Genomic DNA, 16,747 nt, shown 5'->3' with positions numbered 1-16,747 from the left:
TGTGGGAGGCAAGTTGTTAGAAGCAGTGAAAAGTTTTTATCGAGGATGTAAGGCATGTGTACGTGTAGGAAGAGAGGAAAGTGATTGGTTCTCAGTGAATGTAGGTTTGCGGCAGGGGTGTGTGATGTCTCCATGGTTGTTTAATTTGTTTATGGATGGGGTTGTAAGGGAGGTAAATGCAAGAGTCCTGGAAAGAGGGGCAAGTATGAAGTCTGTTGGGGATGAGAGAGCTTGGGAAGTGAGTCAGTTGTTGTTCGCTGATGATACAGCGCTGGTGGCTGATTCATGTGAGAAACTGCAGAAGCTGGTGACTGAGTTTGGTAAAGTGTGTGGAAGAAGAAAGTTGAGAGTAAATGTGAATAAGAGCAAGGTTATTAGGTACAGTAGGGGTGAGGGTCAAGTCAATTGGGAGGTGAGTTTGAATGGAGAAAAACTGGAGGAAGTGAAGTGTTTTAGATATCTGGGAGTGGATCTGTCAGCGGATGGAACCATGGAAGCGGAAGTGGATCATAGGGTGGGGGAGGGGGCGAAAATTTTGGGAGCCTTGAAAAATGTGTGGAAGTCGAGAACATTATCTCGGAAAGCAAAAATGGGTATGTTTGAGGGAATAGTGGTTCCAACAATGTTGTATGGTTGCGAGGCGTGGGCTATGGATAGAGATGTGCGCAGGAGGATGGATGTGCTGGAAATGAGATGTTTGAGGACAATGTGTGGTGTGAGGTGGTTTGATCGAGTAAGTAACGTAAGGGTAAGAGAGATGTGTGGAAATAAAAAGAGCGTGGTTGAGAGAGCAGAAGAGGGTGTTTTGAAATGGTTTGGGCACATGGAGAGAATGAGTGAGGAGAGATTGACCAAGAGGATATATGTGTCGGAGGTGGAGGGAACGAGGAGAAGAGGGAGACCAAATTGGAGGTGGAAAGATGGAGTGAAAAAGATTTTGTGTGATCGGGGCCTGAACATGCAGGAGGGTGAAAGGAGGGCAAGAAATAGAGTGAATTGGAGTCATGTGGTATACAGGGGTTGACGTGCTGTCAGTGGATTGAAGCAAGGCATGTGAAGCGTCTGGGGTAAACCATGGAAAGCTGTGTAGGTATGTATATTTGCGTGTGTGGACGTGTGTATGTACATGTGTATGGGGGGGGGGGTTGGGCCATTTCTTTCGTCTGTTTCCTTGCGCTACCTCGCAAACGCGGGAGACAGCGACAAAGTATAAAAAAAAAAAAAAAAAAAAAAATATATATATATATATATATATACATAAACACCCATACGCACACATACACATTCATATACATATATGCGCATGTGTTACAAATTCATTCTTGCTGCCTTCATCCATTTTCGTCGTCACCCCGCCGCACATGAAATAGCGTTCCAGCGAGGTAGAGCCAGGAAAAGACGAAAAGGCCACATTCGTTCACACTTATATCTGGTATACCACATGGTTCCAATTCACTCTATTCCTTGCACGCATTTCACCCTCCTGTATGATCAGGCCCCGATCGCCCAGAATCTTTTTCACTCCATCTTTCCACCTCCAATTTGGTCTCCCACTTCTCCTTGTACCCTCCACTTCTGGCACATATATCCTTCTTGTTAATCTTTCCTCACTCATTCTTTCCATATGTCCAAACCATTTCAAAACACCCTCTTCTGTTCTCTCAACCACTCTCTTTCGGTTACCACGCATCTCTCTTACCCTTTCATTACTTACTCGATCAAACCGCCTTACACCACATATTGTCCTGAAACATTTCATTTCCAACATATGCACCCTCCTCCGCACAACTCTATCTATAGCCCACGCCTCGCAACCATATAACATTGTTGGAACCACTATTCCTTCAAACATACTCATTTTTGCTCTTCGAGATAACGTTCTCGCCTTCCACACATTCTTCAACGCTCCCAGAACCTTCGCACCCTCCCCCAACATGTGACTCACTTCCGCTTCCATGGCTCCATCCGCTGCTAAATCCACTCCCTAATATCTAAAACACTTCACTTCCTCCAGTTTTTCTCCATTCAAACTTACCTCCCAATTAAGTTGTCTGAGATCTGTATTTCCTGGTTAAGTAAAGTCTGCTCTATTCTGTATTTTTCCCAAGTCTGTTTTCTCACCTTGGACTGTTGTCCATTGGGGACAAAATTTCGCAATGGTGACTTTAACCCGGATGCGTTGATAAGATTCTAGACCCTGAAGCAAGAGTAAGTCGAAAAGGATTAAGAAAAAATGTTTGTGCACGGAATTCACGATGTATTCATGATTGTTACGAAATACATGGTTTACATGAAGTATACATGAAGTGTACATGTTTCATACACATTACTTCAACTTCCCCTGAGGATGTGAAAAGATATAGATACACGTACTCTAAAAAAAGAATTATAAACACGGACAAAAATGACAAAAAATTCGGAAATACATACGTGGCCATAATTACGCATGACACCTAAGAACAGGAAAGCATGTACAGACGCTTGTGAACATATTCAAAAATTCAATCTATTCTGAGAACAGAATATTTTATTAAATGATGTCAAAAAAAAAATGACATCAGTTTCACTATTCGTAATAAGGACTTATACGTCAGTAAAGCGCGGAACACACGCTCGAATAAAGCAAGATATTGGAGTACATATCTGTTGGCAAGCAGAAGGCCCTCTCACAGACTACGCTCACAGTGGGAGTGAATGACAACTCATAGACCTTAACAGTATATCGCTGAGGAAGTTTAAACACACGATAGACATTTGAATGTCACCCTTAACATATTCATTACAAGGACCTTTTTTTTTTATATAGAATCTAATGTAAAAGGCTTAGCTATGTGGCTAAATTTTGGTTCTATTAGTTTAGGTGGTAAGGTGTGGTAGGGAGTGGAGTTTAGGTGGTAGTGTGCGGAGGGGCTATGGCAGGGTGAGGTGAGGTATAGAGCTCAGGTGGTGGGGTGAGAAGAAGTGTGGTGGAGTGTGGCGGGGATATTGTTTTTGTTAGATCAAGTGATTAGTTGAATTAGGTGTATGTTAACATGACGAAAATGAAACAATTCCACAATAGTGCAGTAGAATCATTACCTCTGTATTACAGGTTACAGGAATATATATATATATATATATATATATATATATATATATATATATATATATATATATATATATATATATATATATATGAGCGGGGGGCTGGAAATCTTCCCCTCTCGTTTTTTTTTTTTTTTTTTTTTAATTTTCCAAAACAAGGAACAGAGAAGGGGGCCAGGTGAGGATATTCCCTCCAAGGCCCAGTCCTCTGTTCTTAACGCTACCTCGCTAACGCGGGAAATGGCGAATAGTTTGAAAGAAAAAGAAAAAAGAATATATATATATATATATATCATATAAAGCTCCATCAGCCAGGATCGAACCTGGGACCCCTTGTGCAAGAGGCAGGCATGCTAACCGTTAGGCTAAGGGACTGTATAATAGAAAAACAACTATTCGAAATACTAACCACTCGAATACCCTTCGTCTCACTATATATATATATATATATATATATATATATATATATATATATATATATATATATATATATATATATATATATATATTTCTTTCTTTTCTTTCGTACTATTCGCCATTTCCCACGTCAGCGAGGTAGCGTTAAGAACAGAGGAATGGGCCTTTGAGGGAACATCCTCACCTGGCCCCCTTCTCTGTTCCTTCTTTTGGAAAATTGAAAAAAACGAGAGGGGAGGATTTCCAGCCACCCGCTCCCTCCCCTTTTAGTCGCCTTCTACGACACGCAGGGAATACGTGGGAAGTATTCTTTCTCCCCTATCCCCAGGGATGTATGTATATTTATTTATTTATTACATAGATGGGAAACAGACTCTGAAATATGTATTATATTCCCAGCGACAAGGCAAAATATATATATATATATATATATATATATATATATATATATATATATATATATATATATATATATATATATATATATATATATATATATATATCGCTACCACACCACATATACTGTTTTACAGTTTATCTCTCCCGTCTGTCTACGGGTACACTTCACTGTATAAATGGTTCATACAGTTCTGTTACAAGATTCAGGAAGAGTTTATAAGTACAGTCACAAGGGCTCGTAGTACTTATGACGTTACTGGCCAGCCAGCCATCCGGGTGTAACGCGTTATCAAGTTCTCTGACTTTTCCGGGATGTTATCACACATGACGCAAGGGAGCTGAAATTCTAACCAATGTTTTTTTCTTTTAATCTTAGTTGAGACCTCAATCAAGGCCGTCCCATTAACGATATATATATATATATATATATATATATATATATATATATATATATATATATATATATATATATATATATATATATATATATATATATATCCTAGCCTGAGCCAGGTACCCATTTTATCGACCAAACTGCCACAAACAGGATTCGAACCTATCCGCTCGACCCTGGTCGGCCCGTGAATGCGTCACGGTGGGGAACGCTAACTGATACACCAGTATATTCCTGTGTATGATGAAGACATCTTCACTCATTAGAAATTCTCTCTCTTTATACAATCTTTGTACGGTACTTATTTTCCTAAACATGCTGTGTGTCATCTCTTGTTGACATAGAGATCCTATCTTCCTTGCGTTTTGGCTCTACACACACACACACACACACACACACACACACATACACACACACACACACACACACACACACACACACACACATACACTTCTGGGTAGATGTATCGACAACAGATAACACCACTGTACTCCAGTGTTGTTAAGGTCAGCGTACCAACAACAAAGTCTTCTGCGTGTGTAAAGGAACCCGTGTGTGTGTGTGTGTGTGTGTGTGTGTGTGTGTGTGTGTGTGTGTGTGTGTGTGTGTGTGTTGAGTCATGATTATATCCGTATCATCACTTTATCGTGAATGCTGATGAGAGTACGTGTTGTCGTACACATACTGACCAACTGGAGGAGGAAAACATGATGCAATCAGGTAGAAATGCATCACATTGTCAAAGTTGGTCAATATTATGGATTATTATCGAGTATCAGTTCCATATCAACATGTACACAAAGACCGAACGACTACTGTTTCATTTTTTTGTGATTTTGGTATTGAAAAATTTTTTTCATCTTGTATACTGAATGTTCTCTTTTCCATTATTATTTACGAAGAGTTTTCATCATCAGTAAATTGCTGTAAAAATGCGACCCATGAAAGACTGGATATTGTGTGTATGTGTGTGTGTGTGTGTGTGTGTGTGTGTGTGTGTGTTATTCAAAGTATGATGAATTTCTTCATCCCAAATAAATTCAGTCCATGATGGACTTTGCTGTACAAAATCAAACTTGATTAGATTATGTCAGAATGATATATATATATATATATATATATATATATATATATATATATATATATATATATATATATATATATTATTATTATTATTTTATTATTTTTATTATACTTTGTCGCTGTCTCCCGCGTTTGCGAGGTAGCGCAAGGAAACAGACGAAAGAAATGGCCCAACCCACCCCCCCCCATACACATGTATATACATACGTCCACACACGCAAATATACATACCTACACAGCTTTCCATGGTTTACCCCAGACGCTTCACATGCCTTGCTTCAATCCACTGACAGCACGTCAACCCCGGTATACCACATCGCTCCAATTCATTCTATTCCTTGCCCTCCTTTCACCCTCCTGCATGTTCAGGCCCCGATCACACAAAATCTTTTTCACTCCATCTTTCCACCTCCAATTTGGTCTCCCTCTTCTCCTTGTTCCCTCCACCTCCGACACATATATCCTCTTGGTCAATCTTTCCTCGCTCATCCTCTCCATGTGCCCAAACCACTTCAAAACACCCTCTTCTGCTCTCTCAACCACGCTCTTTTTATTTCCACACATCTCTCTTACCCTTACGTTACTCACTCGATCAAACCACCTCACACCACACATTGTCCTCAAACATCTCATTTCCAGCACATCCATCCTCCTGCGCACAACTCTATCCATAGCCCACGCCTCGCAACCATACAACATTGTTGGAACCACTATTCCTTCAAACATACCCATTTTTGCTTTCCGAGATAATGTTCTCGACTTCCACACATTCTTCAAGGCCCCCAGGATTTTCGCCCCCTCCCCCACCCTATGATCCACTTCCGCTTCCATGGTTCCATCCGCTGCCAGATCCACTCCCAGATATCTAAAACACTTCACTTCCTCCAGTTTTTCTCCATTCAAACTCACCTCCCAATTGACTTGACCCTCAACCCTACTGTACCTAATAACCTTGCTCTTATTCACATTTACTCTTAACTTTCTTCTTCCACACACTTTTCCAAACTCAGTCACCAGCTTCTGTAGTTTCTCACATGAATCAGCCACCAGCGCTGTATCATCAGCGAACAACAACTGACTCACTTCCCAAGCTCTCTCATCCCCAACAGACTTCATACTTGCCCCTCTTGCCAAAACTCTTGCATTTACCTCCCTAACAACCCCATCCATAAACAAATTAAACAACCATGGAGACATCACACACCCCTGCCGCAAACCTACATTCACTGAGAACCAATCACTTTCCTCTCTTCCTACACGTACACATGCCTTACATCCTCGATAAAAACTTTTCGCTGCTTCTAACATATATATATATATATATATATATATATATATATATATATATATATATATATATATATATATATATATATATATATATATAAATATATATATATATATATATATATATATATATATATATATATATATATATATATATATATATATATATATATATATACAGAAAACGAATTCCTGTTCTGCTTTGATCAGGTAGACTTATGATCTGAGTACACACAGTACGACCCTTGACTACGTACTGTGAGTTCGGTCGTGGCTCACAGTTTAGGTTGTGCGCGGCGTTGTCGTGCTCAAGTGGTTGGGTTAATCTTGGTTAGATACGGAGTAAGGTAAATTATCAGTACGAGGGCTATCTATACCCAACCACACAGTTCCGTTCATCAGTGGGTTTTTTTTACCTTTTATCTTTGTAAGGTGAGTGATTGATAAGGGGGTCCTCTCTCTCTCTCTCTCTCTCTCTCTCTCTCTCTCTCTCTCTCTCTCTCTCTCTCTCTCTCTCTCTCTCTCTCTCTCTCTCTATCTCTCTCTATCTGTCTATCTATCTATCTCTGTTGAGTTACGGAAATTATGATCCGTCTAGAAATTTGAAGTTACTGTTAAAAATCTAAGTAGAACACTTAGGATTAAATGACGAACAGTGATTTTATCATATTTACTCATCATTATCTACAATAGGTCCAAGATCTGTTAGATTTCTGGCTCGATGATATATATATATATTTTTTTTTTTTTTTTTTGCTTTGTCGCTGTCTCCCGCGTTTGCGAGGTAGCGCAAGGAAACAGACGAAAGAAATGGCCCAACCCACCCTCATACACATGCCTTGATTCAATCCACTGACAGCACGTCAACCCCGGTATACCACATCGCTCCAATTCACTCTATTCTTTGCCCTCCTTTCACCCTCCTGCATGTTCAGGCCCCGATCACACAAAATCTTTTTCACTCCATCTTTCCACCTCCAATTTGGTCTCCCTCTTCTCGTTCCCTCCACCTCCGGCACATATATCCTCTTGGTCACTCTTTCCTCACTCATTCTCTCCATGTGACCAAACCATTTCAAAACACCCTCTTCTGCTCTCTCAACCACGCTCTTTTTATTTCCACACATCTCTCTTACCCTTACGTTACTTACTCGATCAAACCACCTCACACCACACATTGTCCTCAAACATCTCATTTCCAGCACATCCATCCTCCTGCGCACAACTCTATCCATAGTCCACGCCTCGCAACCATACAACATTGTTGGAACCACTATTCCTTCAAACATACCCATTTTTGCTTTCCGAGATAATGTTCTCGACTTCCACACATTCTTCAAGGCTCCCAGAATTTTCGCCCCCTCCCCCACCCTATGATCCACTTCCGCTTCCATGGTTCCATCCGCTGCCAGATCCACTCCCAGATATCTAAAACACTTCACTTCCTCCAGTTTTTCTCCATTCAAACTCACCTCCCAATATATATATATATATATATATATATATATATATATATATATATATATATATATATATATATATATCTATTTATTTATTTATTTTGCTTTGTCGCTGTCTCCCGCGTTTGCGAGGTAGCGCAAGGAAACAGACGAAAGAAATGGCCCAACCCACCCCCATACACAATGTATACACACACACGCGTCCACACACGCAAATATACATACCTATACATCTCAGTGTACACATATATATACATACACAGACACATACATATATATCCATGCACACAATTCACACTGTCTGCCCCCATTCACTCCCATCGCCACCTCGCCACACATGGAATACCATCCCCCTCCCCCCTCATGTGTGCGAGGTTGCACTAGGAAAAGACAACAAAAGCCCCATTCGTTCACACTCAGTCTCTAGCTGCCACGTAATAATGCCTGAAACCACAGCTCCCTTTCCACATCCAGGCCCCACACAACTTTCCATGGTTTACCCCAGACGCTTCACATGCCCTGATTTAATCCACTGACAGCACGTCAACCCCGGTATACCACATCGATCCAATTCACTCTATTCCTTGCCCTCCTTTCACCCTCCTGCATGTTCAGGCCCCGATAACACAAAATCTTTTTCACTCCATCTTTCCACCTCCAATTTGGTCTCCCACTTCTCCTCGTTCCCTCCACCTCCGACACATATATCCTCTTGGTCAATCTTTCCTCACTCATTCTCTCCATGTGCCCAAACCATTTCAAAGCACCCTCTTCTGCTCTCTCAACCACGCTCTTTTTATTTCCACACATCTCTCTTACCCTTACATTTCTTACTCGATCAAACCACCTCACACCACACATTGTCCTCAAACATCTCATTTCCAGCACATCCACCCTCCTGCGCACAACTCTATCCATAGCCCACGCCTCGCAACCATACAACATACATTGTTGGAACCACTATTCCTTCAAACATACCCATTTTTGCTTTCCGAGATAATATATATATATATATATATATATATATATATATATATATATATATATATATATATATATATATATATATATATATATATAGTATTGGAGAGTTACATACATAGTCATGATATGGTATGAGAACAAGGTGTGTGTGTGTGCAAACCTACCATTATGGGGGACATTACTCAAAGGAGTTATGAGAACTGTTCAACGTAATCAGGTAATGAGGGATGTGGTACACGAGATCCTTCTGTCTCATTTGTATTGTGTCTCCTGCATTGCATAGCAGACACTTACGGATCGTTTTCTTCATCGTCGTCATTTTCCTCCGTCGTTGTAAGGCAACAGCTTCTCCAGTTACTCAACTCTGGTCATAACTTTAAAAAGAAATCCCATGATTAATCAACTTGATACACTTCTCTCCACAGGTTCTACAAAATACAATGAATTGAAGAAAGTTATAATCCCCATAACTCCTATTTGCATTTTGCCTTTGAGTTAGGTCTCGATAAAATCTGGAATTAAATTTTGCTATTGGAACTTCACACAGATTTCGTTTTTTTAGATGTTTCTCAACAGTATTTCCACCCATTGTTATGTTACTCCCAGTAACTCGACTGCGCTCTCCGAGGCGCAGGTGACCCATGGCAAATCCGTCTTGTAACAAGAGTGATAAGAGAGGTTTAGATAGATAGTGCAATCTTGCAACTACTCCAATACCCACATTACGCAAGACTCTCGCGTTGAATCATCACTTCCTATGTTTGGGGGAAAAACTGAAGTTACTGGTTATATCTGACTCATGGTTTTCTTACCACATGACGACATGGCTCTACCTAGGTGATGTATACAGGTATCCACATAAGGACACGGCTTTATCCAGGTCATATACACAGGTGTATAACAGTCTTCCAGATGTGTCAGGTCACATGTTCAAGTACATCTGAATCTTCCAGAGGTCAGGTCACATGTTCACTTACATCTGGATCTTCCAGAGGTCAGGTCATATGTTCACATACATCTGGATCTTCCAGAGGTCAGGTCACATGTTCACGTACATCTGGATCTTCCAGAGGTCAGGTCACATGTTCACATACACCTGAATCTTTCAGAGGTCAGGTCATATGTTCACATACATCTGGGTCTTCCAGAGGTCAGGTCACATGTTCACATACACCTGAATCTTCCAGAGGTCAGGTCACATGTTCACATACACCTGAATCTTCCAGAGGTCAGGTCACATGTTCACATACACCTAAATCTTCCAGAGGTCAGGTCACATGTTCACATACACATGAATCTTCCAGAGGTCAGGTCGTATGTTCAACGTACACCTGAATCTTCCAGAGGTCAGGTCACATGTTCACATACACCTGAATCTTTCAGAGGTCAAGAATCGGCGTAAGGAGGCCGACTCAGAGTCCAGAGACTGGTGGGACATGGTGTACACCATGGGCATGCCCACGTTGTATATCCTGGGCCTCATCATGGGCATCGTCGGAGCCATCTGCATGGGCACCATCACCAGATACTGGTCCGAACTCACCACTCCCACGTGCTTCCTCTACTCCCAGGTAAGCACTGGGTCGACCTCACTACTCCCACATGCTGCCTCCTACTCCCAGGTAAGCACTGAGTCGACCTCACCACTCCCAAATGCTGCCTCTACTCCCAGGTAAGCACTGGGTCGACCTCACTACTCCCACATGCTGCCTCCTACTCCCAGGTAAGCACTGAGTCGACCCTACCACTCCCACGTGCTTCCTCTACTCCCAGGTAAGCACTGAGTCGACCTCACCACTCCCACGTGCTGCCTCTACTCTCAGGTAAGCACTGGGTCGACCTCACCACTCCCACGTACTGCCTCTACTCTCAGGTAAGCACTGAGTCGACCTCACCACTCCCACGTGCTGCCTCTACTCTCAGGTAAGCACTGGGTCGACCTCACCACTCCCACGTGCTGCCTCTACTCCCAGGTAAGCACTGAGTCGACCCTACCACTCCCACGTGCTTCCTCTACTCCCAGGTAAGCACTGGGTCGACCTTACCACTCCCACGTGCTGCCTCCTACTCCCAGGTAAGCACTGAGTCGACCTCACCACTCCCACGTGCTGCCTCCTACTCCCAGGTAAGCACTGAGTCGACCTCACCACTCCCACGTGCTGCCTCTACTCCCAGGTAAGCACTGAGTCGACCTCACCACTCCCACGTGCTGCCTCTACTCCCAGGTAAGCACTGAGTCGACCTCACCACTCCCACGTGCTCCTGCTACCCCCTCACAACTCCCACTCCTCATCACTCCCACGTGTTTCCTCAGTTCCAAGATGACCAACATACAGTTCTCATTGTTGGCTTGTGTTGTTTCGTCAATTATTACATAAAGTTCCTGAATATCACAGTTCTTCGAGTTTATTTCGTACATATATCTAAACCCCGTTAGGTTCCTGAGCATCAGTGTCATGATCCAATGAAATATTTAGAACAGTGGTGGTCGACTCATGTGGCCCATGAAGTAAACAGAATATTGATAAAGGCTGTGATGAATGGAAGGTTGATGCAATCTGCTTCCATCACAATGTGTTTAGAAAATGAACTAAAGTCGAATGATAAATGTAGATCATTCAGTCAGTATTGCTTCCATGTGAACATTTACCCTAATTTTTTTTTTCGTAATAATGTGGTCTTTTATACTATTAAAAAGAGATTATATAAATTCCCGAAACTATCTCTATGAAGGAGACGCTTGAACGTCGAGTTTTATATATGATTACAATACAAAACTGCTCCTAGCAAAGGGTCGATTAAAGATCAAATTTGTCTGTTTGGCAAGGTAGGAAAGAGGAGAATAGAACAAGAACAGGTAGTGGAAAGTTCCCCTTGTGGAGGCCATTGCTCACGTTGTCTAGGAAGGGAGGAAGTAAAGGGATATGTTGGAATCTGTTAGTAACCGCTCTGTAGGGGTCGAAGTTGGTAGGAGTAAAGGTACACTCGGGCAGGTACAGGTAAAGTAATTCCAAGTTAGGGAAGCCAAGAGACAGATGGGGACTGAGGATGTACAGGACAATTTGGGGTCACCATCGAGCTTCTTTCTCCCAATGCTGTACACACACACACACACACACACACACACACACACACACGTGCCAAAAACGAGAAGCTTAAGTCAAACGTCAAAATATTTTATGTTAATACACGTAGCGTTCGTTGCAAATTTTTGGAGTCAGAAACAAAGGCTTTGGAACAAAATTACGATATGAGTCGCATTTCGAAATCCTGGTTATGCGACTCTAATATTAATCCCGTACTATAAAGATTTAGATGTTGATGAAATCAACTCCATTTTTGTTGAAGTTAAAGATACACTTCGAAATGAAATACTAGAGGATTATTCTTTAGGCCCCCTGCACAGACAACAATGGTCGATGAATGACATCTATATCGTTAATGAAAACGATATGAACGTAGCTTGGGAAAGTTTCAGTAATACTTTCAAAGCAGTGGATGGAACATATGTGCCAATGCGTATAAGACAGAATTGTTTCAAGACGAACCCGAAGTGATGGAGCATTGTCATTAAAAAGTACTTGCTGTCTAGGAAAGAAGCGCATAAGACAAGAGCCACATAACCACCAAGACAAAGTAGATTCCGTAAATCTGCGTAGAGAAATTAAGAGACTTGTACGTCAAAGCTAACGTCATTTTGCAGCGCGTATTGCTGAAAGTAGCAAAAGAAATCCTGGAGAGTTTTATAGTTATGTTAGAAGTAAGAATATTATTACCCACTTAGTTGGGCCATTAATCACAGAAAATGGTAATGGTAGGGATTTCTAATTAAAGTCTCAGGAAGTTATTCTCACTGTGCAATTCACTGGTCTCCGTCTTGAATGCTGCGTCCATTTTTGGTTACCTTGCTTGAGGAAAGACATAGACAGAATGGAGAGAGGACAGAGGCGAGCTACGACGATCATTCTTCGTCTGAGAAATAAATCCTATAAAAGCCAAATAAGAGAACTGAACCCATTTAGCTTAGAGAAGGTTTAGCGATGATCAAATACAAGTCTTAAGAATTATATAAGGTTTCAACGATCTTCATCTCACGAGCTACTTAAGGATACAGTCGTCTGGTGTCACCTTAGCGATGGATATGATAATACTCGTGTGCCAACGATTTATCTCAAATGAGGCGAAGTACTTTTTCTTCAAAAGAATTGTTAACTTATGATACGATTTACCAATTAGGGTAGTTGAAAGCAGTACTATGAATACGTTTAAGCATAGACTTGATGAATATCTTATTTCATATCCAAGACATACATTATTTGCACCTCCTTAGCTATACGATAAATGTCCATGTCTTCCTCATTGAAAATTTTTAAGTCTTTCTACTCCTACCATATTAATCAATGATTCTCTTTTTCCCTTCCACTATCGCAAACAGCCTCGTCAGACTGTTTGAATATGAGCGTCGCAGATACGTATATTCTGTTAATTATTTGAAAATATTATGAAACAAATTGTTGACTAGTTGGAAAAATAAAGAACTTTTTGAGTATATGGCAACATTATCACAGCGTGAAGATAACACAATATATGGCAACAACAGTTGTATTCAGTTGTTTCTTCAATTTAAGGCGCTCGCAGTAGATCCGAAGAAGACATCACCAAAGTATCTATCTCACAGTTCCTTGCTCTCAAGTTGAATGGTTTTGCACATGCCAGGTTGAGGGTTGCTAAGGGTTGAGGGGAGGAGACTATGTCTCTACCTGGATTGAGGCGATGGCATCGAAGAGTTCACCTGGTGCTTTCTCTATAGAATCTTAAAGGATACCCTTATCTAATGAATAGGATTTAAGTCATTATTTAGATAGACATACATTTTTTTTTTTCTATAGAGCTTTACCAACGAGGTCGAAATACTACTTGATTTAATTGTTGATTAATGAAGGTTATTGATTGATCATACAACCAGAAGACCTTTCGTATGTGGTTCCTGCAGTTTCGAAGCTGCACTCCAATTAGGAGGAGAGAAATGATGGACTCCTTTTGGAGAGAAAACTTCCTCTTTCGTCAACAGCCTTTCCAAAGGCGACTTTTCACTCGCAGTTTAATCACATGAGGACAGAGTCCGGTAACACCAGTGACTGTCATCATTCACCAAGAAATGTTTGAGCGTAAACCAACGTTTTCCTAATAAAAGACAAACTCCCGTTTTCTCTTCTCCAGACGGCCTCACACTCCATCTTCTACCACTTTGGGAGTTCCCTCTCCGTCTGCAACTGGGTGACTTACGGGGCCACGACTGGTCTCCTGCTGGCTGTCATCTGTGGCATTTACTATGCCATCAAGGTGAGAAAATTATCTCTGGGAAACACACAACGCGTATCATTATCTTTCATATCCAAAGCGTTGAGATGAAGAGGAGGATAACCTCACACAATATGAGAAAGAATGAACCATGATCACGTTGTTCTATAAACTCTTTAGCTTAATTGAGTCATAATTTCTCATAGCTTAGTTCTGCTAACTCCACAACGATGTTTTTAGCTTTTTACCATATTCCCTTTCATGCTGTATTACTTCAAATAGTTTGGTCACCAAATCCTCCCACACCCAGACCTGTGAGTACTCTTAATACACCATATGAATGACTCTACCTCTTGTACTCTCTAATATACATCTGAGCTCCACATCACTCTCACAGTTTCGCCATTCTTCTCGCTTAACTCATATTTTTCTCATCTTTTTTCACTCTCATCTTCATCCTTCTCGCTTGATCCACAATTCCTCCCTCTTTTCTCCATCGTTTTCACTTAATGCACATTTCCTCCCACCATCACTATCGTTTCATTCACATTTCCTCCTTCTCTTCTCCATCGTTCTCGCCTGATTCAATTTTATCCTCCCTCTCTTCTCCATCAGTCTCCTGAGTCTTCGTCAGTAGCAGTAGCAAACTTTCTTTAATTTCAATTTTCCCTTTTTTTTTCTCGTTCGTCTCACAGGTACGAGGACGAGATGAAGTCGACCTTCCCGTCACCCTGGTAACTGCAGGGATCATTCTCGCTACCCTCCTCCTATTGGCTGCCTCTTGCACCCTGGCGGAGGGGATGAGGATCACCTGCGCCTCCATGGGACTCAACTCCGCCAACAACAAGGGCAGTTCGTGCTACAATAAACTGGACACGAGAGTAAGCAGCTCATTAATGGGTAGTTAGCAGAAGGAATATGCACAATGCACATTAGAAATTATCCTGATTCTTTGATATTTCACATATTTATATGATATTTTGTCTATAAATCATTAATAAAGACATATCGAAGATCATGTTGATTTGCATAAGATTTTAGTTTGGATCTACGGACCTGAATAGCCTATTGTATCATATATCACAATGGATGTGCATGAAGATCGTTTATATATACAAAAAAAAGGAGGTGAAAGAAGTCATTTTTGAAAGGGGTGGTGATAATATGATGCTAATGGTGATGATTCGATGAAGGGTTGGTAATGCTATCCTTTGTTTCAGGTTATGAACTACAACCTGCCCATACAAACCTCCACCATGGTTCGCATCTCCATGTACTCAATGTGGGGTTCGACGGCCATCTTCTTCTGCGTCACCTACTTCCATCTGGCTGAGCACTACAGGCGAATCCGCCTCTCAGACTAGCTGGACCGGCCTAACCCAAGAGCAATACCCGACATCACCCAGTGTTGTCGCCCATTAATTCAAATCAAGGTTGAGTTATCTCACACTCATTTCTACATCTTTTCTCTCTCTCTTCATCTCTTTCTAATCCATCTTTTCTCTCTCTCTCTCTCTCTCTCTCTCTCTCTCTCTCTCTCTCTCTCTCTCTCTCTCTCTCTCTCTCTCTCTCTCTCTCTCTTTACTACCTCTCGCTTTCTTTCGTCCTTTTAAGGACTTATTGAAAATTGATCTCTTTAACGAAACGTATCATTGCATGATTCGTTTGACGTGAACCGTTGGGAAAAAAAAGAAAAACACATCCACTGTTGTAGTTGTAGATTCTGTACACCTTTATGAAAATCCATATCAGCATGTTAGTTAAGAGCTCCCGTGTTACCAAGAATGGTTCGATACCATTTGTTATATAGGTTGTTAAGTCATTTAGTAAATGCCCCAGAATATGACCTGTGTTCAGAATTCCTTGCAGAAGTTTTCAGAAGGTTGGGTGGGTGACCTTCAGACAGAACCATTTCTCTTTTAATGTAATGACCAAAGCCGTTGTAGGTAGCGTTGTGAAGGAAAGCTTGTAGCGTATGTACGTTGAATGTGAGTTATATGTCAGTAGCATTAATCATTCTGTTACAGTAAACTCTGTATATAAGCATTCTTTTTCCTCGCTTATAGAAGTTACTCTTTTTTTTTTCTTTTTTACACGTTGTGTATAAGTACAATGCTCTAATACTTGTAGTATTTTAGACTAGAGACACAATCACGATCATCAAGGATCTAGTGGAAACTAGTGGTCCATTTGTCTGTGGATAATGACTTTCCTTTATTTTCTTTTATTTCGTTACCGCCATTAATGAATAGTGAAGGACCTCAGAGTTCAATATATATGAATGAATATGGATGTGTAAGTGTGTGTGTGTGTGTGTGTGTGTGTGTGTGTGTGTGTT

At 41.1% G+C, this 16,747-nt stretch overlaps 1 protein-coding gene across 1 annotated transcript in view; it reads left to right on the top strand.

Moving 5' to 3' along the window:
• LOC139750817 (uncharacterized) overlaps nucleotides 1-15,993 on the top strand; it is a 23,653-nt gene extending 7,660 nt beyond the window's left edge. The window contains exons 2-5 of the mRNA XM_071665584.1: nucleotides 10,492-10,679; nucleotides 14,329-14,451; nucleotides 15,105-15,290; nucleotides 15,630-15,993. Of these exons, the coding sequence (XP_071521685.1) occupies nucleotides 10,492-10,679; nucleotides 14,329-14,451; nucleotides 15,105-15,290; nucleotides 15,630-15,773 (641 nt within the window). The 3' untranslated portion in view covers nucleotides 15,774-15,993. The remainder of the gene's footprint in view (nucleotides 1-10,491; nucleotides 10,680-14,328; nucleotides 14,452-15,104; nucleotides 15,291-15,629) is intronic.
• Nucleotides 15,994-16,747: the final 754 nt, after the last annotated feature.

Source organism: Panulirus ornatus, chromosome 10 (genome assembly GCF_036320965.1).
Source record: "Panulirus ornatus isolate Po-2019 chromosome 10, ASM3632096v1, whole genome shotgun sequence".
In the NCBI taxonomy this organism is placed as follows: Eukaryota; Metazoa; Arthropoda; class Malacostraca; order Decapoda; family Palinuridae; genus Panulirus; species Panulirus ornatus.
The sequence above is the reverse complement of the archived record's forward strand: the minus strand, read 5'-3'. Positions and strand labels throughout refer to the sequence as shown.